This window comes from Diceros bicornis, chromosome 33 (assembly GCF_020826845.1).
Source record: "Diceros bicornis minor isolate mBicDic1 chromosome 33, mDicBic1.mat.cur, whole genome shotgun sequence".
NCBI classification, from domain to species: Eukaryota; Metazoa; Chordata; class Mammalia; order Perissodactyla; family Rhinocerotidae; genus Diceros; species Diceros bicornis.
The window spans coordinates 9,751,123-9,779,050 of record NC_080772.1 but is presented as its reverse complement, the minus strand read 5'-3'; the positions used below and the strand labels follow the sequence as shown (position 1 = coordinate 9,779,050).

Genomic DNA, 27,928 nt, shown 5'->3' with positions numbered 1-27,928 from the left:
CACAACACAATACTATGTAGCAATGAAGATGAATGAACTGTAGCTATACCCAAAAATGTGGGCATAACAAAAGTAGTAGAACTATAAAGAAAAGCCAGGAAATTATCACAAAACTTAGAATTGCAGCTGCCTTTGGGGGCAGGTGGGGTTGTGGTTGGGAGGGGATAAGTCCCCAAGTTGCTGGCAAGTTTCCAGCGTATGATCTCGTGTGGTCACCACAGAGGTTTTCATTGTGTAATTATTTGTGGTATTGAATATCTGAGTTGTATGCATTTTTCTGTCTGCTGTTATATTACATAGTAATAAAAGTGAAAGAAACAAAACTATTCTCCCCTTGTCATCATAAAAGCAACAGAACTCATCGAGACTTTTACATAATATAAAATTATGGGTAAAGGATGAAGAAAAAAATGCTTTCCAAGGGCAGGGGGAAAAGTCATCAGGAAATATTACAGCTGCTAAAGATATTAAAAATGCTGATAAAGAGATAAGATGGACAGTGAGTAAAGCAGCTGTGTCAAACACAGCTCGAGAACGGCAGCAGCTTCCAGTAAGCGGTCTCTTAGGGCTGTGGCATTTAAACAATAGGGTAGGTTTCCACCTTGCACTAAAAGCATGATTTTTATTTAGCACTAAGGATCAAATTGTACTTTACCAAGATATTCCCCAGTAGTGTGCAGGTCCAATTACTCTAGTCATGGAGATTTGGGTTGGCATTACAGATGGAAAACGATTTAAAAAAAAATCTTTTGAAGGTAGTAAAGAATTTCTCGTGGAGTGTCACTTTGCCACAGTTAAAGAAAACTGGTGTGACGATTGGAGAAAGCTCCATTTACAGGGGTGATTAACTTGCTAAAAAGTGCCTAAGTACCTCAAAATGGAGGGTGGTCTTAAAAAAAGATGTCTGTAGTTGATTTTGGAAGTTGGCTGGTGATTAATTTTAATGCAGTTGGCTCAATGAAAATTATTCAATTCAAAATAAGCTTCCTTTCTTCCACAGTGTCTCTTCATAGGCCAAGTGGTAACAGGAAACATCATCCTTAGCTTCACTGATCAGTCATCTCGCTTGGAATCCAACAATCCACAGAGGAAAACGTGTCACCAAGCCAGATGTCAAGAGGATCACATGAACAAGAGGAAACAGCTTGAGGGAGAGACTCCTCTTCCTTTTATCTCTGCCCTCAGAACAGGTCACTTCCTAGTATTTGTTCACTGTATTTCAGACCAAAAAATTCAGACCATAAAATGTGACTGGTAGTCTATGAACCATTTCTCATGCTTCACAAAAATATTAACTTACTTGATTAATGGTGATATAATTTTATACCCAAAATATTTGGAAACAGAATCTCAAAGAGATATTTGTGCACCATGTTCACAGAAGCATTATTCACAGTCGTCAAAAGGTGGAAGCAATCCAAGTGTCCTTGGACGGATGAATGGATAAACAAAATATGGTATATACATACAGTGCAATATTATTCAACTTTAAAAAGGAATAAAATTCTGACACACGCTACAACATGGATGAACCTTGAGGACATTATGCTAAGTGAAATAAGCCAGTCACAAAAAGACAAATACTGTATGATTCTAGTTATTTGAGGTACCTAAAGCAGTCACAATCTTAGAGACAGAAAGTAGAATGGTGGTTGACAGGGGCTGGGAGGAGGCGGGAGAGGGGAGTTGTTTATAAAGAGGCCCAGTTTTGCAAGATGAAAAAGAGTTCTTGTGCATGTGATTGTTCTTAACAGTACTGAACTGTACCTTTAAAAACAGTTAAGATGGTAAATTTTATGTTATAAACATAGAACAATTACATACTTTCCTATGCCCCATTCTCGTCCCTTAAACCTCAGTTTCTCCCAGGCACCACCTGGGTACATGCTAAATGAAAGTTCTCTAGAATCAAAGTCTGAACATTTAGCACACAGCCCAGTGGAAGCCCATGAACGGGACAGGGCGAGAAATGGGCAGGAGGGTTTAGTATATCTGGAATTGGAAGCAAAGAGGTTTTCTCCATCCCAGAAAGGACCAGTGTGCTTGAGCTCCAGGTGACAAGGCTTGAGCGCAGGGTTGAGCCGCTCATGACAGAACTGCGCTGTGGGCAGGTCTACTCAGGCTTGTGCCCCGCTGCGACCTTGCTCTTGACTTCCCGCTAGCTCACAGCCTCGGCAGTTTCTTTGGAATGGACGAGCTGCGCGGGCAAATGGCAGCTGTGAGCACCACCGTCATGGAGCTGGTGAAGAGGTTACCATTCTACTTGCTGGTAGGCCTCAAGAAAATTTTAAGAAAACACAAGAGGACTATCATAATCTCTTCCCCCTCAAAGTGATAACTTCCCAGACCAATAGGTCTTATTTCTTCTCTCTTGGATGCAAATAGCATGCAGTTCGATGCCTTTATCCTGGTTTCACAGCTGAACACAAGAAGGTTGGAACAAAATTCCAAACCATCACTTCATTTGCAGGGCTACTGTTTTAGAGCAGAGGAGTACGTCCCAGTTAAGCTCCCTCTACCTTTTTCTTCATGACAGATATGCAATTCCTTTGCCAGCAAATATCCATAGGATGGTCTAACTGGAGTATTTATAGCTTGAATTCATGATTAAAATTGGGGAAAATCCATTGAAATATAGCTTCCAGTGACTATAGTCAAATACAGTAAAACGAAAATAATAATAAAAACAGAGCGCACAGAGCCAGACTCTAGAGGAAACACTTCAGATGCATAATCTCATTCTTTCTTTTACCAACTGATGAGATCGTTGTTTGCCCATTTTACTGCTGAGGAAACTGAGGATAGGGAGGTCAAATTAACTTATAGACAGCTTAGCAAGCGAGTCCAGGTCTATGGGATGCCAGAGCAGCTGGCTTCCTCACTGCCTTCAATGACTTTGGGCAAGTTGCTTATCTGATTCTTAGTGTCCTCACTTATCAAATGATGGCAATAATTCCTATCTTACGGTGTTATTGGGATAAGCATGTGAGATAATCAATGAAAGTGTACCTGAAAGGGGGCAGTGGACACTGTGCAGCTGGGACATTCTTTTCTCCCCTCCTCCCATTCTTCTTCATCCCCTTCCACACCTTGTCATCTCCCCCTCACTCAAAGTCATGGTAAATATGGAGAGGAAAGAGCACTCAGATGGACTCAGCGACCCAGAGGACAATTAAATGTAATCGTGAACATGTATTCTCCTGCCAATACTCTCAGTGAAGAGACAAGGCTGGAAAGCGGCCGCCAGGGAGAGAAGGCAGAGACCCTGGTTACGGAAGTGAGCCAGTGGGGTTGGAGAAGACATGTTTAGGGGAGTGTGGGAGGAAGGCGAGGATGACTGCAGCTCTTTAGAGAAGTTATGGCTTCCAAGATGCAAGACAACTCAAAATGAGCAGATAATGCTGAAACCCTTTGGGGAAAGTTCTTTTAGAGTGCAGGATATTTACACAATCTTAAAGAATCTTTCCAAAGATTATTAATTAATTACAAAAGGGAATTAAAAAGTAACATTTACAATGCAGAAATCTGCTGGACCTCCTTAAAATCAAACAGAACATCAGCAAAAACGGGACCACCTAATATTCTCTGCCTCCTGATGGAGACACTGAGGACACAGCATCACTTACTATTTAGATACTACTCAGGCACAAAGACATAACCCGAGCCAAATTACAGGAAACATCAGAAAAATCCAAATGAGGGACGTTCTACAAAACAACTGACCTGTATTCTACAAAATGTCAGTGTCGTGAAAGATGAAGATGGGCCAAGGGACTGTTCTAGATTAAAGGAGACTAAAGGCATGTCATCTCAAGGCAAATACATGATCCTAGATAGTGACAAGGACATTATTGGGCAATTAAGGAAATTCGAATATAGACTCTACACTAGATAGTAGTATGTATCAATGTTAAATTTCCTGAATGTGATCTTTGGGTGAAGAGTCATCACGTCTGCACCTTACTCCCAAGTGGTTCAAAAACAACAATAACAACAATAAAATATGTATGTATACGTGTGCGTATATGTATAAAAGAGATAAAGCAAATATAGCAAAATATTAACTGGTGAATCTAGGTGAAGGGTATACAATGTTTATTACACTATTCCTGTCCCTATTCTGTGGATCTGAAAAATATATATATTAAGAAATACATACAAATACCTCAGGGGAAAAAAGGAAGGTGGCATGTTTTTTTAAAATGAACAGATAACAGCTTGATGGCGCCTCAAAGAGTTAAACATAGAATTACCACATTACCCAGCAATTCCACTCCTAAAAGAATGTATGTACCCAAGAGAAAGGAAAACATTTGTCCACACAATAATTTGTACATATAAGTTCATAGCAGCATGACTCATAATATCCAAAAGGTGAAAACAACCCAAATGTCCATCAACAGATAAATTGATAAACAAATTGTGGTATATCCATACAACAGAATATTATTTGGCCATAAAAAAGAATGAAATTCTGACACCTGGTAAAACATGGGTGAACCTTGAGGACATGCTAAGTGAAATAAGCCAGTCCCAAAAGGACAAATACTATATGATTCCACTTACATGAGGTACCTAGAGTAGTCAAATTCGTAGAGACAGAAAGTAGAATGGTGGTTGCCATTCTACTGAGGGAGTGAGAAATGACTGCTTAATGGGTACAGTGTTTCCTTTTGGGGTGATGAAAATATCTTGGAACTAGTTAGAGGTGGTGGTTGCACAAGAATCTGAACGTAGTAAATGTCATTGAATTGTTCACTTTAAAATGACTGATTTTATGTTACGTGAATTTTACCTCAATAAAAAAAAAAGAAAGAGGGGGCTGGCCCGGTGGCACAAGCGGTTAAGTGCGCGCGCTCCGCTGCGGCGGCCCGGGGTTCACCAATTCGGATCCCAGGTGCGCACCGACGCACTGCTTGGCAAGCCATGCTGTGGTGGCGTCCCATATAAAGTGGAGGAAGACAGGCACGATGTTAGCCCAGGGCCAGTCTTCCTCAGCAAAAAAAAAGAGGATTGACAGATGTTAGCACAGGGCTGATCTCACAAAAAAAAAAAAAAAAGGAAAGAGCAGACAAAGAAAGGAGGGGGCAATATTATGACCTAGGCACAGAGTGCGAATGAGAGGAGACCACATCTAGAGGAAGCGCTCGCACCCACAAATCTGCTGACTGGAATGGAAACAGAGTGCCTGATACGCACTGCCGACTGGCTCTGAAATACTCCAACCACAATGAAGAACGTGAGGTTATGTAATTATAATTTACCCAAATTCTGTAAATATGTTCACAAAGACTTACGTGTGATAAGAATTAATTACATGGTGGATCAGTATCTGCCATATTTAAAAGACACTTGGGTTACAGCAGCAACAACAGGAGAACATGGGCAAAGCTGTGATCTGAGGGGCCAAGATTTTAGAGGACAAACCTCTCCCTCACAGACTCCTGGGTGGGGAAGGGAAATGACACATGGCTGCCACAGGCTGGAAGAGTCTTAGTTTCCTCTCGGCAGGGGCTGGACAGTGTTTGAAATCTGTCCACCCCTTCTTCTCTTCAGAAATCACGTTTGCTCTCACTCACACAAAGCTGGCACAGAAAAAGTGATCCAGTAAAGTGTATATGACCTAACGCATTATCTTTTCCAGAAATTTCCAGAAAACTGCGTTTTCAATTAGAACCATGAAAAGAACACGATGCTCTGTAAAAAAAAATTTTTTTATTCTTATTGCAAAAGTAAAAGAAATTCACATTCACTATAAAAACTTGAGAAAAGACTCATGGGCACAAAGAATCCTCTGGAGAAAGCCACTGCTATAATTTTGGTCACCTCTTGCCAGCCTGAGAAGGCAGCAGGTAATGATAAGGAGGGACTCATTAATGACAGCACGTTGAACATCTTTAGAAACCTTCCTGGTGTGAAACTGCAATAAGTGTGAGGCTCCCTATGAAGCCTGCTAGTAAGGATGGTCCTAAACCCAAGTGTAGCTTTCCCTGAGACGGAAGCAAGGTTCCTGCACTTCAATTGCACGTCCAGAGAATGTGATGATGAGAGAATCACGAAAGCGCAGACAGAACAATCAGGACAAATACCCACTGCCCTCCTCCTTATAAACGTTCACTCTGAAAGAGAATTACTAAGTCACAACGAAGAAGAAGAGTCTTATCAAATAATTCTGCGGGCCCGTTCTTGGCATAAGGTGGACAGAGAAAAGCAAAAGAAGTGATGCTTCTGACACAGGTTAGTGTTTGGCTGAGAAAAGTGACAGGAATCAGCTGGAGCCCTTACTTCTCCCGTTAGCCCCCCGAGTGCACTTGGGCTGCAGGGCCGCACGCTCACCCATCCAGACTTCCCCGAACTGCCCGGCACCGAGCCTCTTCACCAGCTTGATGGACTCCCGCGCGATCTCCCAGGCGTCCTTATCCCACGGCTTCTGCGGTTTGGGACTGATGCATGCCTTCTCCAGTCTCCTGCACAGGCCGTCGGACTGTTCTAATTTCCAAGAGAAAATAAAGGTTAAGAAATGTCATGCTTGGTATTCTACCAGTATTTGTAGAGAAGTTTCGACTGTCAGTCTTATAATTTCCAACTTGTCAAAGTCTACGAACCTAAAACGCTTGTGGGGTATCTTTTGCGTGAGCATGACTTTTGAAATTCTTAAATGAAAGATAATTTAAGACATACTTGATTTTATTCATTAATACTGTTCACATATAAAAACAAAAACAACAAACAACAGATAAACAAAGGCTGACAGGTTGTCATACTTCATAAAATGTAGTTTCAGATTACTGAGCCCACGATAAGCGCCTCAGGGCACAACGGTGGGGCCTTGGCCATGTCACCAGGGGGCCCCTGGCCCCAGAACAGGGCCAGAGCGCCACCAGCACTCAACACGTATGCCAGACAAATAAATGAATGGGGATGACAGAGGGAGGGAGGGAGGATTCTACAAAATCTGGTGTACCTTGCTCTCTCCATATTTTGAGACCTAAGCAAATTTTATAATGTGTATTCCTTAGAGCAGGTTGTAGAAATAAGCAGTAACAACAGCTGCCCACTACGACTGACTTTGGTTCATTCACACTGGGAATGAACTTAAAGGCTGGTCACGGGTACAGCTTAACACGGCTTGAGAGTGCATTAGAGACGGGGGACCACTGACTTGCCACTTCTAAATATTGTGTTGTTATTTCTGCTTTCTTTTACCAAGAGTATGTATTTCTTTTACAAATACATACACATATACACAAAGACACAGATCTGCAAATCTGCATTCCTATTCCAGATAAAGAGAAGTTGTAAAAACACACACTATGCAAAAATAACATTCATTTTTCTCTTCATAATTTTGGAACACTAACTGTCAAACAGCATGGACTAGGTAGGAAAGACTGAGATAATTATTCACAAAGATTAAATCTAACTTTGAATGTATATTTAATTGTAGATTAATTTAGAATCAATTCTAGAAGATGATCCTCCAACTTTATACAAAGAAATATGATGCATAAAAATTTTAATATAAGAGTGTCTGACACCATACACTTACCATAATAAACATATTTTGTCTTGTCGGACCTTCAGTTTTTACTTACTTTGGTAATGCTTAATCATGTCACTGATACAGGGAAAAGTAATTCGTGGAGAGATGTAATAACCGCCATTGTCCAGACTCCTAATTTTGTAGTGCTTAATGACATCACCGTGCACAGGGTCATAGTCTCTGACAGACAGAGAGAAACTTCCTGTAAGGGAACAAGAGCAAGATTACACTTATATTTTATAAATAAGATCTGTATTACACAACGGTGTGGTACACGTTTTGCCATAAAAATATGTAAAACATAAATTATGTATATAGTGTATAATTTTAAAAGTCCTATAAAAAGTCTACTTGACAAATGAAGCTAGCATTTGTTTGCTATGAAGCTTACAACATGCCATTTTCCTTCTTCATGATAGCTTTTTTATTTTTCACTGAATTGAAAGGTTATTCTGATTTTCGTTCTTTTAAAATTTCAAGATTTACTGTAAACAATAATGTAAGAGGCTCAGGAAACATAAAGCGTGGTAAGAAATCACCATAATTATTTTGCTTTCTACGTTACTTTCAGTAGCAAAACTAATAATTTGAGTTTGTTATTTGTTATCAAACTATAAAACTTCCACTACCAGAACGTAATATATCTTTTTAAAAAGAATTCTAGAACAGTTTCTAAGAATGATTTCCTAAATTGTTTTATAAGAGGCCTTCAGCCACTTCCTACCTTTTTTTTTTGGTGAGGAAGATTAGCCCTGAGCTAACATCTGTGCCAATCTTCCTCTAATTTGTATGTTGGTCACCACCACAGCATGGCTTGATGAGTGGTATATGTCCGTGCCTGGCATCCGAACCCGCGAACCCCAGGCCACCGAAGCAGAGCATGCGGATCTCTAACCACTACGCCACCAGGCCGGCCTCCACTTCTTACCTTTTAATGTTTCACTTTCTCTGATGAGAAAAGCTCCAGCACTGTTCCCAGGTGCCAGCAGCTGCCTCTCTGCGTCTTTCCTGGTTATATCCTTGAAAAACCACCTGAGGAGACATTGTAACATTTCATGGGTATTATGCTCCAGGGAAGGAAAAGATAAAAATGAACAAGAAATTCAACGCAGCAAAGAAAACCATCAAGATGACAACATGCAAGGACTTACTCTTCTGTTTCCAAAGTGTTGACTTTGGCGACGTAGTTGCTAGGGATGAAGCCTTCTCTCTTTGTGGAAAGGGACTTGGCTCTCCACCATTCTCCATGCCTGGAACAGAAACACACATCAGAAAGTGTTTGTGTCCAATGACTCAAGAAATACAATAGCAATTGTCTTAAGATGTTTGTTTTTTTTGTGAGGGGGAGGGTGGGGAAGATCCCTGGAACCCAGAATCCAGTGGGAAAATTCACTCCCCTTGCTGAAACAAAAATATGTTTAGAGACTGAAGCAAAGGAAAACAGCCTCACAACTGAAATGTGGGTCACTGTGCTCAGGGCTGCACAAACAAGAGTTGGTGAAAATGGCTCCCATCTTGCAGAAGCAAAATGTTTGTAACTTCCCCCAGGTTATCTAAGACATGCCTTAGGGTCCTGATATAAATGGGAGCCAAGGGAATAATGATCCAAAATTCCCGTGTTATAAACGCCTTTGTTAAAACATCTAGTTTCCATAGATGGACACCATGGAAAAAAGAAATAGAAAACCATAAAATAATTCCAAGCAGGTAGGCCTCATCACCACGTTCTTGCCCTCAGCATGGAGCCAGGAGGAGGCTAGGGCCAGTGAAGGAGGCAGGAATGGATGGGCTCTACGAACCTCAACTATGTTCCCCGCCAAATTCTCACATGCAGATGGGATCCTTGTCTGTATGCATACACATGTAATCCTCATGTCAACCCCATGACATGTATTGTTGTTCCCATTTTATAAGCAAAGAAACTAAGGTACAGAGTTGAAGTGACTTGTCAAGGTCACACAGCTATCAAGTGGCAGGGCCAGAATTAGGCCCAAGTTCACGGTCAACCAGTAAGCCAGTAAGTGACAACTGCTCTCAACCACTTAACGCCTTAAACTTAATAAGGGGTCTCCCTCCTCTAACCCTTGTTGACAGGCCAGGGTGACAATGCATGTGAGATTAGTAGGGAAAGCAAGCTAGAACTAAGACACTTGGAGTTCCTTATTCTCGGTACTGTCCTGAGCCCCTAGGGTCACAGGTCTGTGAGTCAGCATGCAGGGGTCAGGAAACGAGGATGTCCCAGTGTCTTCACAGAAGTGTCACAGAAGTACCACACTGCTGAGCAAGGGCTTTTCCAAGATGACTGCTGCTTCAGCACAGGGTCCTTATAAATCAAACCAAGTTGGGCCCATAAACCCAGTCTGAAATTGAGTAATATAACAAAATAAAAATGGCATTTAAAATAATATGCAAATTCCACACAGACCTGAACTTCTTAAGGTGGCAGAGACGGATAAAGACAGAAACTCGTGTCTATCTTCAAAGGGAAACCTCCTGGAGAGTGCTCACAGCCAAATCTAAGAGAAAATTCCTTCGGCCCTACTCCTTTCACTCCTAAAGCCCTCCTGGCAGCAAGGAGGCTGGGGCCACATGCCCACCACAAGAGGGGGGTCTGGCTATCACTGTGCTACTGGAAGCAAAATGAGGGGGACAGTGTGCCGGCCTCAGCGCCTGAGGGAAGGAGCAGCAGGCCCAGTGTGCTCGGTGCACTTACTCCTCCAGGACTTTCATCTTCTCTCCCTTCTTGAAAGACAAGTCGTCCGGGTGGATGCCATCATAGGGGTACAAGGCTACCACAATGTCTCCCTGCTCCTCTGGATCTAAAAATGAAGAACGCAAGCAAAGACCTTTAAGAACCCATCAGCAGAAACCTTTTAACACATCCTCATCAGGCCCAAAACAATGAGATGATGGGCTGGAGAGTGGGGCAACTGGAAAGAATGACATGTGCTTCCTCCCTAGTGGGGCTCAGGGCCTACCATGGTCCACAGACAGTAACACGCCGTACACACCGAGTACAGTGTTTGTTATCTCAAATCACACAGACCTACAGCTATATTAGTTCCAACTTTATATTTAAGAAATGATACACCCATGTTCATAGCAGCATTATTCACAATAGCCAAAAGGTGGAAACAACCCACTGTCTAGTGACAAATGAATGGATAAAGAAAAGGTGGTAGATACATGGAATAGAATATTATTCAGCCTTAAAAAGGAAAGAAATTCAAACACATGCTACAACATGGATGAACCATAAAGACATTATGCTAAGCGAAATAAGTCAGACACAAAAGGACAAATATTTTATGATTCCACTTATATGAGGTTCCTAGAGTAGTCAAACTCATAGAGCCGGGAAGTAGAATGGTGGTGCCAGGGGCTTGGGGAGAGGGATGGGAGTTAGTGTTTAATGGAGACAGAGTTTCAGTTTGGGAAGATGAAAAAGTTCTGTTGATGGATGGGGGTGATGGTTGCACAATAATGTGAGTGTGCTTAATGCTACTGAACTGTACATTTAAAAATGGTTAAAATAGGGGCCTGCCCGGTGGCACAAGCAGTTAAGTGCACGTGCTCTGCTGAGGCGGCCCGGGGTTCGCCGGTTCGGATCCTGGGCGCGCACCGACACACTGCTTGTCAAGCCATGCTGTGGCGGCGTCCCATATAAAGTGGAGGAAGATGGGCATGGATGTTAGCCCAGCGCCAGTCTTCCTCAGCAAAAAAAAAAAAAAAAAAAAAGAGGAGGATTGGCAGATGTTAGCTCAGGGCTGATCTTCCTCACAAAAAAACAAACAGTTAAAATGGTAAATTTTATGCTATGTGTATTTTTCCACAATAATCAAATAAATAAAAACACCCAGGGCAACTACTTTATAGAGTCTCTAACAATAAAGAAAAGAAACTACCACGTTGCTATGAAAACATACCTTTAGTTTGAAACCTCTGTCCTGGTAAAAGCTGAGACTCTGAAACCTAGGAGAGAATATTTGTTATAAAAAAATTTTATGTTTAGCTTTTCTTACTCACATTCATGTTGTAGGTTATATCATTTTTGTAACAGTAGCAAATGAGGTTCAGATTTGCTAATTTATCAAGCCAGAAATAAGAGGCATACAGAGAAAAGATTCTGTAAGCCGGTCTCGGCCTTCACAGCTCAGTGAAATGGCTCTTCCTTCAAAAGGGTCATTTGCTTGCAGTGGCAGGAAATGAACAGGGCTCTAGGCAGGGGCTGCTAGAGGCTTACCCAATCATCATTCTCCCTCTGCTTTGGTAACAGAACCCTAATATTATTTGGGGTGGCAACTTGCCAAGCTAAATGACTATGCTTCCAGATTCTCTAGCATTCTATACAGATGGGGGCAGGGAGTGTATCTATAAGCAAAACAGTTGTGTGGGCTCTGGGGCCGGCTCTCCTTTTCCCTTGCCCTCTTCTTTCTGTCTAGAAACAGGTGAAGGCTGGAGGCTCAGGAGCCATGGAAACCAGACACCGGGGACAGTAGAGCAAAAGATGCAAGTGGTCTGAGGCCCTGGTGACTGTGCAATTGCCACCCCGGTCCAGAACTGCTGATCTCCACATTTCCCAGACTTATTTTAAGAACTGTAGTCGGGACTCTGTCACTAGCAGCTGAGAACAAGTCTTAACCAATCTAGGCTTTCTATGGCTGACCCTGACGCCGGCATGGGGACAGATGGCATCCCTTGTTCTTTTAGTTGGGAGGTGAATTATCAGGAAGGGTCTGGTGGCACAAAGGCCACCTCATTTAACTTCTAAATCAAATTCCTTTTTCTCTTAGTGACCATGGGGAGGATATATAAGACCTCTTGGGCCCCTTTTAAGGAAGGTCCTGCCAGAGGCCTATACCCACAAATCCTGAAACTTTTCTCTTTGATTGAAGTGATTTAATGGAATGGGACCAAAACAGTTTGTACTGAAATTTAAATTTCTGATGAAAGTCAGCCCATAAAATCTCTAATTGTGAGGTTGGTGGGGGGAGATTACTATATTTTCTGGCATCAGAAAATCATGCATCCGTGTTATCCTTCAATACTTACTTCAAGAAGTTTTATACTGATTTTTTAAATCATTTAGATTTGCACAATTAGGATGTATGCTCAATTTTAAATGATTTAGAGGAAATAATTAGAAGATGAGAAACCAATTAAATCATTTTGAAAGCAGCAAGCTGATTTTCAAATATCAAAGGTCCTTAATTTACAAATGTTTTAATACACTTTTTATAAGACCAAAACAAATATGTGCATTTCAGCTACCATAACTCTTTTTCTTTACACTGTCTTTTCCTTAGAGTGTTGTTGAATTTGCATCAGTTCGGCCTCACTGTCTCATCAGACCCCTCTGTAATCAATGCAGGGTGTGCATTTTGGCACATCTGGCCGGAGAGGAGACTGTTACCTATGGCCATGGAATAAAGCCAAACTAACCGGCTCATGAAACAGGATCACCGGTGCCCACAAAAGGCACAGACTAACACACTTAACGGTACACAGGAGGGAATGGAAAGATTTCAAACACATTGATTACTTCTGCTTTCTAATTTAATTTTTAACCTCTTTTACTCTTAATAAGAGGAAAAACAGTGTGTAAGTCTGTACTATTTTCCTTTGCTTTTCTAAATAAAGGACATCTTTGTTCATCATTTAAAAAAAAAAAAAAAAAACTTGGGTTTTAAAGCATATAAAATCGAATATGTGATACCAGGAAAAGCCAGAACCTTTTTATGAGATCTTTGAAGTCTATTATAAGAAAACTATTTGTGACTCCAATTCCTTACATCATTTTATTTTCTATTAATAATATTTATATAATATAATTCTACATCTATACCTATTTATATAATGTGTTTTTAAATATTATATGTATTTATTATCACTAAATTATTAAAGCTATTAACAATATACATTTTGAGTTTCCATAAACAAAATTACTATGTTAATTTACCTATCTAGAAATATCATGTCTGATAATTAACAGCATAATGTATTCACTCTTCATTTCCACTTCTTTGTAAGAAGGCCAATGGTGACTTATCAATTTCAATGACATGAGACTCTGACATACATCATACCTGCAGGATAATGGGGACAGTGGGGGAGAGGGCTGGCAGAAGGGCTTGGTAACAGAACACACTTCTAGAAGGCCAAGGCATTTGAAAACATGTCAGACTAGAGAAACTCTGAAAACTCTTACTAAAGGCATTTCGGCTAACCTGGAATAAGTTGTTTCCAGCTTAAATGATGAGGAATTCCAGAAAAACCAGGCTATGGGAAGATATATATATATATATATATATATATATATATATATATAGTATAAGATAGTGAGAGAATATATGGAAAGGATAGAAGATCTGAAATAAAGTGCATTTAAGGTTGTAATTATCCAAAGTCTGCTCCTCTTTTCCATGAAATGTGATAATAGTTCCTCCTTTGCCAAGTATTTCCAAAATGCATCAAATGGCACATCATTCATATAAAATTTCTGGTACAGATATGTGTCCAAGGTTAGGGCACAGTTTTTTAGCTGTTTTTTCTTAATCTTCTAATTCTCTACAATAAGTCACGACAACTTCAGTATCTGTACTATTCTGAATTGAAGAATGAAAAGATGGGATAAAGTATGATATGCCAAAGGACATATTAGCTATTACCTATTTTAGCTCTGACTTGAATCCAGCATTCCCTTCTGCTTCCAGAGCACTGCACTAATCTCACGACCTGTTCTAACTCACACAAACTCGGCTAGATAGGTAGATCTTTATATATAAAGAGTGGGTCTTTGCTCCAGTAATATGAAAGATGATTTTTCTCCACACATAAGAAGGTGACCAAAGGCCCCTTTAGTGGACAATAAGTGGCCTGGTTATCCCTAAAATTTACAAGCTCTTTAAAGGATTGAGTTACGAAGCATATCAAAAATTGAGGCCCAAGTAAGTGACGTGATTTTTTGCATGCACATGTTACAGATTTGGTGTTTAAATTACGCAGCCATGCTTTGATCCTGCTGTGGGAATTCTCCCCTGAGACTATCTACTTACTGGCCTTTGCTGTTTATTGGACGTTGGATCTCTCACATAAATAGTTCGGTCAGTATTACGTACTGGTTGAGTCTTCAAATCTATTCCATCGTCATTCAGATTGTCTTTCCTTTTTGATTTTATACATCCCATATTTCCTGTTGGAATATAAAAGCAATGACATTGTTTTACCATTTGAGAACTGGCTTCAAGCCACCAAAAATCCCTCCATTAACGAAGAGTAAAAAGAACATACTTTTATTCTTTATCGTAGATAGTTTAACACACTCAAATGTGGATACTGTTCACAAACCAGTTTGCTTGTTCATTCATTCATTCAACAACTATTTACTGAGCATCAATTTAATGTCAGCAAGACATAATTCCTGCTCTAAAGATGCTCATCTTCTTGTGGCAAATATGTGTGAATTAAAATTACAGTACAATGTGACCAGTCAATGACAGAGGATGCAGAGGACCTAGGAAAGGACATCTAACTCAGGCAAGAGGAAAAGGAAGTGGTCAGGGGAAGTGTCCTGAAGGAAACGCTCTGTGAGTCAACCTGAGAGGGATGTCAGCCAGGTGGTAAAGTCAGTGAGGGGATTCCAGGGAGAAGGAACTTCACACGCAAAGTACTGACTCTGAGAGAACATGGCCCCTTCAGGCAACTAGTCAATCTCACTCCTTCAGGGAACTAGTTCAAGCGGATCCCTTCAGGGAACCACTTCTACAATGTGAAACCCTTTAGTCAGGGAGCAAGTAGGGAAGGCCAGGAGTGGGGCTGGAGGGGGAGGTAAACCTTGGGCGAATGCTCAGAAGTTGTTTATTTTTTACCCCAAAGACGAATGACACAATGTGCAAGGCAAAGCGAAGGGGCTCAAGGAGTCAAAGGCAAGCATGACTGAGAGCTAGAATGCATAGAAGGCTGCTCCAGGTGAGTGTGGCTCTAGGCCTGGGAAAATGGTGGTGGCCTTCACCAAGGCTGGAAATAAAAGAGAAGACCCAGGAATGGGAGAAAAGATGCTTGTAGGAACATCCAAATGATCAAATCCAATAGGCTTCCCAGTAAGACAAGTGAGTGTGGGAACCAGGAGAGATGGCGGAGCCAGAGACACAAATGATGGCATCACACTCCACGACTGTGCGTAAGATTTCGGAGGCAGAACGTGGACAGAAGGGGCTTATGCTTCACCAGTGCAGAATGACATAACCCTGCTTCTAAAGGCTAAACTCTTTGATTCGCTCATTCAGCTAATACTAGGATGTGCAGAGCACCACACAAAGCACGCTGGGGCTAAAAAGATGATTTTAAAATTTGAAATCAGTCATGAATCTTGCCTTACAGTATAGCCTCACGGTCAAATCTACACACTAAAAACAAAGCAAAATCTGTTATGAGCTCCATTAGAAGGCCCTGTAGAGCAGTGGCTCCCACACCTGAAGGAACACCAGAATCATCCAGACTCAACAGAACAGATTCCCTGGACACATTCCAGGAAATTCTCTAGGGGCCCAGCGAGGGCAAGGCACTCCCATATGATCTGTGTCATTCTGAAGCACCGCTATTTGGGGACCACTGCCTGGACCTTTAGAGGAAGGAGAGATGATTTAGAGCTTGGGGAAGGGGGCTGGTAGGAATTAGGGAAAATGTCCTGAAGAGAAACTGTTCCAAGACATCTCAAGAGCTCGTCTCTAAACTGTCACCCACGCCGCACGGTTGCCACAGCTCATCTCTGAGTTTCGCTCCTCAGGCCTCCAGTGAGTCTGCGACCTTCCACTTGTTTATCATTTCATTAGTCGAAGTACAAGCCTCTAAAGGGCAGTCACACCTCTTTCTGAAACTAGCGAGCTGTAGTTCCCAAAATAAAGGGGAAGCAAGTACTTTGATTCAAAACAGCACATTTTTTTCATGTGCTCAAGTTTCTGAAATGGAGATGGGCTTTAAAGTTGATCTGTAAATAAGCGAGATGGGTTTAGAGTTGATCTGTAAATAAACAGGCGGGTTCTTTTTTCACCAGCCCCCACCCCCGACTCCCATTCTCCAAAAAAGCTGTTTAACTGACAAGCCATTAAAATGGTGCTGTCTAAACGGGGGAACATGGGAACACGGTACTGCAAAAGGCCTCCCAGCCTGGCCTCCTGAGCACACAGAGAGCTCCGGATAGGGGCCCTGCAGGGTACCCCCGACCGCGCACCCCGCCCCCACCCCCACCCCACTGACGCGCGCCCCGACCAGACGCCGCGACCGGGACACAGGAACCCCGCACGCCGGGGACTCCCGCACCGGGCCGCCGGCCAGGTCCTCACCGCTTGCTCCAGGTCTGTCTTCACCTCTCTCTCCCTCTCTCTCCCCCTCCCTCTCTCTCTCTCTCCAGTTCTCTCTCTCTCTCTAGCTCTCTCTTTTTTCTAGATCTCTACACAAATGGTACCTCCCCAGACAGGTCTTCACTAACCACCCTATTGAAAACGTCCTCCCTCTGCCCAGCCCTCTTGCTGTACACTCTTACTGTTCTTCCTATGACTGACATTCCATTCCATGTTGGCTTATTTATGATCAGCTCCCCAACAGAATGCAAGCAGAGGAGGGAGGCTGCCCACCTGTTTCTTCACCGCAGTTTTCCCAGCACCTAAAACAGTGCCTTTGCAGAGCAGGGGCTCCAAAATATTTAGGGAAAGAATGAAGGGATCAAGCAGCGCTGGCTGCGGCACTCAGGGCTTCCCACATGCTCATCAGACTGCTCTTGCTAAAGGGGGCCAAGGAAAAGGAAGGGAGGAGAGATCTGCATCAGTCCTTGTTGTGCAAGACACACAGAGACAGAGACCACTAGGACTAATTTCTAGTTTACAGGAAACACAGAGGTTAGATGAACAAAAATGATCAAATCCATAATGTGCGCTCAAGACAACTAGCCTGGACACTTCCAAAAGTACAGGGGGGAGTGAGGGGACAGACCATTCCATACGAAGAGAGACTAAAGAGACACGATGTGTGAGCCTTGAATCAATCCTGGATGGGGGAGGACACACGGCTGGGAAAACTGGGGAAATCTGAATATGTCTGAACATGATATTCAGAAATTGCTAGGTTTCATTTATTCATTTATTTACTTATGTGAGGAAGACTGGCCCTGAGCTGACATCTGTGCCCATCTTCCTCTATTTTGTATGTGGGATGCCGCCACAGCATGGCTTGATGAGTGGTGTAGGTCTGTGCCTGGCATGTGGGCCTGTGAACCCTGGGCTGCTGAAGTGGAGCACACAACGACTGCGCCACTGGGCTGGCCCTGGGTGTTGTTAGATTTTACAGGCGTGATGATGGTACTGTGGTCATGCAGGACGATGTCTACATCTTAGGAGACACATGCAGAGGTGTGCAGGGATGCAGGCTCACGGTGCCTGCAACTTTCAACACTTCAGCCAAAATGAAAAAGATAACAGGGGGAGGGACAAATGTCGCAAAATGTTAAAATATTAGTCAATTTTAGGTGAGGTCATTCTTTCATTTTTCTTCTGTAGATTTGGAATTTTCAAAATAAAAAGTTGGAGGAGGGAGAAAATAAGAGGATACTATGAACAACTTTATATAAAAAACTTGTTCAAAATGTTAGAAACCCCTGGGGTGTGTGTGTGTGTGTGTGTGTGTGTGTGTGTGAAGGCAGGAGATGAGATTAGGAAAGTATTTGCAGGGTGTTATTTATATGTCATGCCAAGCAGTGCAGACTTTATTTCAGCAGGGATGGAAAGTTTTTTTAACCAGGGAAATGACATGAAAGATCTCTACTTCCGAGAGAGAATTCTGTAGGAAGGGAGGAGGGAGAAGAGAGCTGGAGTGCGGAAATCCAAGACCAGCCCTCTGAAGAGGTCCAGACAAAGAGATGACGGCGACTGTCCCAGGGCAGTGGCCGTGGGAAGGAAGAAGGAAGAAAGTGAAAAGCAGGTGGATGTGTGAGGGGTGGTGATAGTCCATCGATTATCATTTATTTATGCTTATTTCACGTTTTCCCCTCCCTCCATCGCCATGGATAGTGGAGAACCAAATGTATGTACTGTAGGTGGAAACAATTACAATACTACCCCGAATGGAGTTACTGTCCCTTCAGGTCCTGCAGTTCAGACACGTTCCAGCACGAAAGGAAGAGCTTCTTCTTGTGACGTGGGAATGAACAACTCGAACTCACACCAGATCTTGCAATTCCCTATGCTGTGTGAAGGTACCAGAAAAGTAGAAAATACAATGCACCCCCAACAAAAACTGAGGAAGTGGTTACATGTTTGCAAGTGATATGAGCTACACATTATAATGATTGACACCTTAGTATTTTTTTTCTTTTTTTTTTTCTGTTGAGGAAGATTAGCCCTGAGCTAACATCCACTGCCAATCTTCCTCTTTTTGCTGAGGAAGATTGGCCCTGAGCTAACATCTTCACCAATATTCCTGTACTTTATATGTGGGATGCCTGCCACAGCATGGCTTGATAAGCGGTGTGTAGGTCCAAGCCTGGGATCCGAACCTGTGAACCCTGGGCTGCTGAAGCAGAGCATGAAAACTTAATCACTATGCCACTGGGCCAGCCCTTACAATGATTGACCCCTTAGCATTTTTTAATCAAACATTTATAATTTTCTAAGCACCTCATTTAATCCTTGAAGAAACTCTATGACCCAGGTATCATTAACCCCACATTCCAGAGGAGTAAACTGAGGCTGAGAGGTTAAATGACCAAATCCCCAAAGTCACAACACTAGTGAATGGTGGCACTGGGATTCACACACAGCTTTAGCCAAATCTAACCTGAAGTCTGTGCTATTACATTTTGCCATACAATGGCTACTTTGAAACTTGTGTTTTATCTACTTAGTAATGATGAGATTATTTTTGTAGCCTGCTTCTTTCTCAAAAGAATTTGGAATACTTTAACAAAAGAGACAATAATGAGGTTAATAAAATGAAAACAGAAAACTCCAGCCAAGGAAAAGAGGAAAATGCAAATGTGGTAAGACGGTGGCTAACAGATTTGCCGCAGCAGGTTTCCTGGCAGGAAGACCAGGGGGCAGCGTGAGTCACCTCGTGTCACTGCACAGTCACAGCGCTTTCACGCTCTCACCAGGGGAAGAGGAAGTAGACCAGGCTCTTCACGGGAAAGCCAGTCCCCAGCCAGGAGTCTAAGGTTTCTTATGATGGACTTTATGTAAAGTGCTGCGGATGACGTAGTTGGCAAAGTCTTCGATTTTTTTTTAACAGTAAATGAAGGCATATTTTATATGGGGAGACTTTGGGTTAGTAATAATAATAACTGAGGGTTTGACATGCAAATTCAGCTCTGAGATGTTCATCACACAAGCTCAACTAGATGGTCTACAGAGACACAAATAGCTGGGCAACCCTTTGCTCACAAAGGGACATCCACCAACACATCCAGAAAATGGGAGGCTGGTGACTTTTCTTTCCAGAAATTTCTTTCATTGGAAAAAATATCCACTGGGGTGGCTCATCCTCATTCAAGGGCCTTAGAATACTAAAATCCTTTAGGAAAAAAAAAAAAAACCAAAAAACCAGACTCTTGGGTAAAAGACTAATTATGACTCTTTGTTTATCATCCTGCTGCCTTTGGTAAGATGTAATAATGCCTTACAATTGATTATCCATCTCCTCAACAAAGAGGCAACTGTCCACTTGGAATTCCACTTCTGGGGGATTTGTTCTTTTTTTGTTTTCACCAGCTTTATTGAGATATAATTGACATATAACATTGTGTAAGTTTAAGGTATACAATGTGATGCTGTGGTATATGTATATATCTCGAAATGATTACCACAAGAAGGTTAGTTAACACATCTATCACTTCACATAGTTATCAGGTTTTGGTTTGTTTGTTTTTATGGTGAGAACTTTTAGAGGATTTCTTTTTTTAGACACACTTGCACAGGGGCACAAGGATGTTCCCCATCAATAAGGGATGGTTCATTAAATCAGGTCAAACTGACATATTATGAGGGTGGGGTGGGCTAAAAAGAGAGATGGGCATAATTTGGACATTCTTGACCACCAATCATTAATGACTGAAAAAGTTTTATATATATCAATCAATTTATATCTCTTAAAAATTCCTAAGGAAGATACTACAATTTGCAAAATATTTTCGAGTCAAGACTGTGGAGTTAGATTGCTGAACTCAAATCTTGGGTCCATCAATTATTAGCTGTGTGATTTGGGGCAAGTTGCCTAACCTCTCTGTAACTCAGTTTCATTCTGGAAAATAGAGATAACCTTATCTCGCTCATTAGGTTGTTTTGAGGATTAAATGAGTTAAATTAGTTAATATTTGTAAAGTGCTTAGAAGAGTACTAAAAACAGCACACAGTAAGAGCTATATACATGTTTGTCAAATACAGAAATGCGGCCCAAATGCCAGTTTTTCCTCCAACACTGGAGGAGAAACAACTCCATGATGAGATGCACAAGGACACCCTGCCCCTCCCCAAAGAGGGAGGAGTAGAAACACATCTCCCACCTCAGCCTCAGGCTGGCACTTGGGCTACCTGTACTGTATAAATGGACATTTTCTCCCCGCCCCTTTTGGGCAAGGTACCCTATATGCCACGTCACTCTGCTGGGCACTTCTGTATTGCATGATGACCTGAATGCAGATGTATGTGTTACTCTGTAGTTAAGGAGTGGGGAGAGAAATGGTGCCATGAAAGATGTTCCTGAGTTTGGATAGAACATACATTTTGGGTAATATTTTGTTTTTCATCATAGGTTTCATAAGTGTAAAAGGTATTCCATCATAGATATTACATTTCGATCTGAAGTCTATACAAATTCACCTCCTTGTCTGCCACATGAAGGTTTTAAAATCACTAATTTCTCATGTCATCAGAGCTTAGAGAAATCAAAAATAGGAAATTGGCTGCTGCTCCCCCCCATGAAATCTGAATCCACGTTTTAACAACTATTTCACACAACCCTAGATCTTAAAATTTAAAAACAAAGTTACTAGAATGTAACCCCTCAGAACCTAAATTTCTTGCCTTTACAAAGAGCTACAAAAGAAACTTTGTTGGTACCATGTTTTGTTTTTATTATGACTCATGCATTTTCTGCCCTTATTCCAGCAGCCACCAAAAAAAAAATAAAAACTTTTTTTTTTTTTAATTCACCACAAACTGAATGCTTGCATTTGCATTGAGTTTTCCCAGCAACAGTGAATTTCTCATCCAGAGGCTCAGCGGGAGCTCCGAAGTCTTCCTCCTCTCACTGACCTGTTCTTGCCTGACTTGGCAATATCAGGGGTCATTCTGGAGTAACCAGAAATGTCTATGGTGGTAGGAGAACAAGGAGGTAGGGGAGAAAAGGGAAGAGCGTGTCATGGCCTCCTCTGTGCCTGGCATTGCACACACAGGAAAGCAAAGCCCAGAGATGCACTGGTGCCAGGTTATCAAAAGTCTTCGGTAAAACTGGAACTTGGCCCTTCGCTTCAAAGCTGCCCTTCTTTACCCATCCAAGGCCTTGTTGCCTGTCTGTGGAGGGAGCTCCAACTCCACAAGAGTTTTCTGAATCAGGGAGCTTAGAAAGACAAGAGAAAGAGAAAGGAAGCCCCAAGGACACAGAGATGGGTGGTAAAGAGCCCAAACAAAAGTGATCTTGAGCTTCAAAAGTAGGTCAAGTCTGGTTCAAGGATCATTCATAGGAATCCATCCCTAAACTAACGCCCTCCGGCTCTCACATGTGCATTCCAGTGCCCGGTTATTTAACTCAAGAGATGGACTCTGCCCGCCCAAAGAGAACCCTTTAGACACCGTTTCATTGTTTCCCTTCTTCCTTTACCTTAGAGACTTTTTCAGAGAAGCAAAGTCTACGGAGGAGTTGCCAAGTTTTCGCCAAACTACCTGTCCGAGAGAAAGGGGGTCAGGGAGCCTCAGGCCGTGGAAGAGGAGAGAGCGCCAGAACACAACTCCACATCAACTCCAGCAATTCCTAACTTAAGTACTTGTCTTTTCTTTTGTCAATTTTCCTAAATTCCTTTTGAAAGAGATAGAATTGAAAAGGGTGTAGCCAGACGCTTTTTACTTAGGCAACAAAGATTTTTCTTCTTATATACCCTGGCAATCATTTTCAAACATTCTCGACATTTTGCCTCTATACAATCTCTCAGAAAGCCATGCTGACACAGCTGGTAAGCTGGTAACCAGGTCTGCCTGGCACCAGAGCCTGACTTTCTTATTTGACCAGCCTCTAAAATAAGGCCCTCCCTAAAGTTTAGATACCGCCTGTAACAGGAACAGTGTCTGGGGGTGATGAAGGCAGCGTCGTTTCGGTATTTGGTAATCTCTAGCTCCTAGGTCTCCTCTGGGTTCCATATCAAGAGCAAGTCCTTGCCAACTCAGACCACAGAGCCGCTGTGCGGTATGGGTATCACCTCCAGTTTGTTTTATGGATATCATCTCCAGTCTGTGACTAAGGCTGAGGCATCAAGCTCCCCATAGAACGAAGAGGGATGTGATTTATAAGAAGTACTTCTTGATTTACAAGAAGTGAGAAAAAGAAGCCTGAATGAGCATTAGCAAGAGTAAGACTGGTATAGAACCTGTGTCCAAGGGGCCTGCCGTCCCCCATCCACTTTTACTATTAAGGGCCAACTGGGAAAGGGAGGTGGGGCGGGAAGTGGCTTTAAGAATATCTGGATAGTTACAGGTCTGCATCCCTAGACCCAGCCTGGAGGAGGCTCCAGGTCTGAAGGAGGGTCCGCTTCGCTCCCTGCTTCCCATCTCCCACAGGGTGAAGCATGACGGTAAGGAGGTCAAGACAAAACGGCGGGAGGCTGCCTTGAGGCTCCCCTCACTCAGCCTGGTGAAGGTTTTCAGGGGATCCAGAAGTTTCCAAGTGTCCTGATGTGATCCGTTCACTCTCGGGGTGGCTGTCAGTATAACATCCCCCCAAATCAGCAGTGCCCAGTCATGTGTCAGCATACAAAGCCCATGGAGAGAATCTGTGGCTTCTTTCTCCCCGAATAGCACAACAGAAACCCTGTTTACCTACTTAGATACCACGTTGGAAAGGGGCAGAAGAGGAAACGTGAAGGACTACGCTCTTCTCTTAAAGAATTGGAGTTATGATGGAAGAGAGACTATTTTTCCATCTCTCTGATGGAAAAGATTCAAACTCTGTTAGTAAACTTAAGGCTATTTTCCCACCTGCTGCTCTTCAGAGGGCTGAGGAGGGAGAGTTAGAGAACGTGAAGCCTTTTCTCTTCTTTCTGTTTTTTGTACAGTTGAATCGCAGGGTGTAGATTCTACAAGCCTGCTCCACACAAGATGTAGTGGGTGCTAGAATCAGATAGTGGTAAAGGTTTTACAACCTCACAAATATACTAAAAACCACTGAATTGTCCACTTCAAAAGGGCGAATTTATGGTATGTGAATTGTATCAATAAAAGATTAATTTTAAAAAGCCCCCCCCCCGCCAAAAGAGAGCTACAGTGCAGTATGGCTGCTTTCCTCTTTCTTAATTTTTCTTTATGCTTTTGTGATCAAAGTCTGATAAATTTTAATTTACCTATGTTGCTAATGTCTCTGTCTGGTTTGAAACCATTTCTTTATTATTTGCTGTAAGACATATGTGTAGCAGCAGAAAGACCCAGGGGTTATGTAGTTAGCTGTAACATGGAGATGTAGCATAAAAACGTAAAGCTAAGATACTGAGAGATTCTGAAACAAAGATGCATAAAAAGAGCAAATTGTGTTTAGCGGAACCTTAATAAACCAATACAGTTTTAATCACTGCATTTATTAGAGTGAGTCCAGAACAGAGTGTAAGACAGTTAAAGAGGCAGACGAGGGCTCCAGCACCTGTGAGTTGGGAGTCGAGAGCAGAGAAGTTAAAGAGTATTTGACTGTTGCCTGGAAGAGAGAGCATGGAGGGTAACGAAGGTGCAGGGAAGTATGAATCAGGAAACCTGGCTGCTGAGTCCAGCCTTGACGGTCCTATAATTATGGACAAAACCCTCTCTTCTATGGACTCTTAATTTCCTCACCATAAAATGAAATCGTTGGGCTTGGAATGAGAGGGTAAATGATACAATCTTTAACTTGACAATACGTATTACAGTCCTTTAAAATGTATGCATTTCTTAACCCAACATTACCACTTCTAGCAATACATTATTTCTAAGAAAATAACTGGACAGTTACACAAAGCTCAGTATAATCAGAAATATATTTGTTTGCCAAATAATAGGTCACCAATTAAATAAATATAGACTAGCTCTCAAAATTAGTTTCACCTAAAGCCAGTTCTCTGAGGGTTTTCAAATTACAAGATGATCAATTTACCAAAAATTTGTATCTTTTACTATTTTGTGAGGTTTATATAATTTCATATTAGATGGGATGGTTTTAACAACTTAAGTTTACAACACTTTGTATTAGTTGGAGTGGTTTTAATAGCTTAAGGGTATAATAATTCTTATCAAATGTAACTGTTTTAAAAGCTTTTGAAGATTTCTATGATGCCTTCTGAGGAATGTTCTATTTTTAAAAACTAAGGATTGTTGAGTCTTCTTAGGACTATGTTAACCTTAGTTAATAGTAATTAGTAGCTTAATCATTAAAAATAATTATAAGACAATTGGAGAAATTCAATCATTTATTGGATATTTGATGATGATAGTATATAGTATCACTTATGTTTAATAATGGTAATAAAGTTATGTTTAAAACTTGAGTCGTTATCTTTTAGAGATTAAAATTAAAATATTTATGGATATAATTTTAAAAATAGTACTTAGTAGCTTAAGTATAATATGAGATACGGATGTTTTTGTAGTTTCCTAGTTCTTTTCTTACTTTACCAATCCTTACATTTTTAGGATTTCAAACTAATTTCTAAAAATTTGTTGACGCTAGTGATACATTTTTGTTACATTTGAGGCTCAAGTCTTCTGCTTCTTTCTAGAAATTCCTCTACACATCCTCACTTCCCTTCCACATCTCAGGATGGTTCTATCCTCTTGTGCCAAATGGTTTTGCAAACAGCCACCAGATTAACACATCCTAATTTCTCCCTAGAAACTAGAGTTTTGTAAGTCATGTGTTGGGAATGTTTTGGTCACTTCCAATTTCTTTCTGATGCTTCTAAATTTAAATTTAAGCTTAAATTAAATTAAATTTTTAATTTTTTAATTGCAGAAACATCAAGGCTGATATGCCATTTGAAGAACTAGCAGGAAAACATTAAAAACGCATCAAGTTTTTTAAAAAATAGAAATAATATTCAAGTAGTTAAAAGAAACAAGTCTTGTGGTAAATTAGAACATTTGACAAATTCATCACATTGGCCTTCAGGGAACTGGCTTTTGGAAAATTCACCTAGAACATGATACATCAACACAAAAGAATACTATGTAGTCATTAAAATATTGTGTGTACATATATATATATATTTATTGACATAAAAAGATAGTCACAATGTATTTAAGTGGAAAAAAAGTTAAAAAACAGTACATATAGCATGATAGCATTTCTGTGGGGAGAAAATATGTAAATAAGAAGAAAAAAGTCTAAGAAGAATTATCCTAAAATATTACAATGTTCTCAATGATGGGATTGCAGGTATTTTTGGTTTTGCCTTTCCAAATTTTTAAATTTTCCATAGATGGATAGATATATAATATCACATGATATTTCCTATCACATATATATATCCATATATATATATATCCATATATATCCATATATATATATCCATATATATATATATACCATATATATATATATATCCATATATATGTGGTATATAGGTGTGTGTGTGTGTATACATCAGAGTTTGAAGGACTTTAGGTCATATTTTCAGTTATCCTTATTCTAAAATTTTAAAAGATGTTTTTCCTATTTTGTATCAATTACATATGTATATATATACACACAAGTATACAATGTATTTTTATTATACATATATATAACATGCAATACACACAGACACATGTATATGTAAGCTGGTACAAAAATGGAAAACATTTTTGAAAATTTTAAAACAAAAGAAGAGAATCTGAACCCATGGCCTAAGGTCCTTCAAACCCTGAGAATCTGCGGGAGTGAAAGACTTGGAGAGGATGCAGCTGGACCTGTGTCTCTGCTAAGAATGTAACAGGAAACGAAATGTCAATCCTGAAGATTTTTACCAGACATAAGGAAAACTGCTTGACGTCCAGAAATGCACCTCTGGACGTGTGTGCTGGAGGATGACAAGGTCCCTCCAGAGACGGTGGGTGTCTCAAGAGGTGACAATCACTCAGGCTCCCATGTGAACACAAGAGGCAGGTTGAGCCTACAAGTCCCCTTCTCTTCAACTCCTAGCAAAGCTGGAAGGTCTAAGCGAAGGGAGTTGGAGGTAGAAGAAAGAGGCCGTGCAAAGGTCCCATGACTGGGTTGAGGTGAGGGCAGAAAAGGAGCTGGTATGGCTGGAGTGAAGCGAGCAAGGGGCTGAGCAGTAAGAGAGAAGGCCAGGGTCCTGAACCTCCTACGAGAAGTGTGCAGCTGACAACAAACACACGAAAGACATGGGCGCTGTTCCCCCAGATCTGCCTGCAGTTGAAGCCTCTCCCACATGGCGGATCCCATTTGCATAGCTCTTAGTCGAGCAATTTCACACTGAGGAAGACGACAGGGATTGCTGAAACAAGGGGGGTTTTTTGGTTTTGTTTCTCTTAACAACAAAAGGGAACACTATGAAAACAAGATGAGCTCATGGAACTTATGTATCAGAGGGAAATGTGTCATTTAAAGGACCAGAAGAGGAAATTAAGAGCAGAGTCTGAATTATGTATGTAACCAACCAAGAAGTGTATCAAACATCAACTTTGTTTCTAGCCTCAGATTTCATGATCAATGATCTTGCCACCTGTATTCAGAAATATATAAAATTATGTATTTATATTCCACTTTAAGAGTTAAATCAGCATTACATAAATGTGTATAACATAACAGAAACTATTATGAAATCAGGAAAAAGTAAAACTAAGCCCAAGACAGCAAAAAGAAGCTGAGGGTTATATCAAACCATAAGTTTCTGCACAATTGTTAGATGTAGACTGCAAATCTACAAAAGTCTAGGTTTTCTAGAGGCTGAAGCAAAGAGGAAAACTTGCCCATGGATATAAATAAATCTGCGTCTCCGTACAACAGGGTTTCTCAACCTCAGCACTCTTGGCATTTTGAGCCACGAAATAATTTTGTTGTGAGGGGCTGTCCTGTGCATTGTAGGGTGGTTAGCAGCATTCTTAGCATCTACAAGATGCCCGTAACACCCCTCTCACCCTCCTCATGGCCAGTGGTGACAAGCAGGTGTCTCCA

General features: G+C 41.3%; 1 protein-coding gene across 3 annotated transcripts in view; it reads right to left on the bottom strand.

The window, feature by feature from the left end:
* Positions 1 to 27,928, bottom strand: part of LYN (LYN proto-oncogene, Src family tyrosine kinase) — a 113,771-nt gene that overhangs the window by 46,062 nt on the left and 39,781 nt on the right. For 2 of the 3 annotated variants that reach the window (XM_058528722.1, XM_058528723.1), the window contains exons 2-8: positions 14,599 to 14,735; positions 11,470 to 11,515; positions 10,257 to 10,362; positions 8,695 to 8,793; positions 8,472 to 8,575; positions 7,596 to 7,745; positions 6,337 to 6,489 (exon numbers count right to left, since the gene is read on the bottom strand). In XM_058528722.1, coding sequence (XP_058384705.1) covers positions 6,337 to 6,489; positions 7,596 to 7,745; positions 8,472 to 8,575; positions 8,695 to 8,793; positions 10,257 to 10,362; positions 11,470 to 11,515; positions 14,599 to 14,730 — 790 coding nt within the window. In that variant the 5' untranslated portion in view covers positions 14,731 to 14,735. The remainder of the gene's footprint in view (positions 1 to 6,336; positions 6,490 to 7,595; positions 7,746 to 8,471; positions 8,576 to 8,694; positions 8,794 to 10,256; positions 10,363 to 11,469; positions 11,516 to 14,598; positions 14,736 to 27,928) is intronic. The other variant, XM_058528724.1, reaches the window with a different exon arrangement.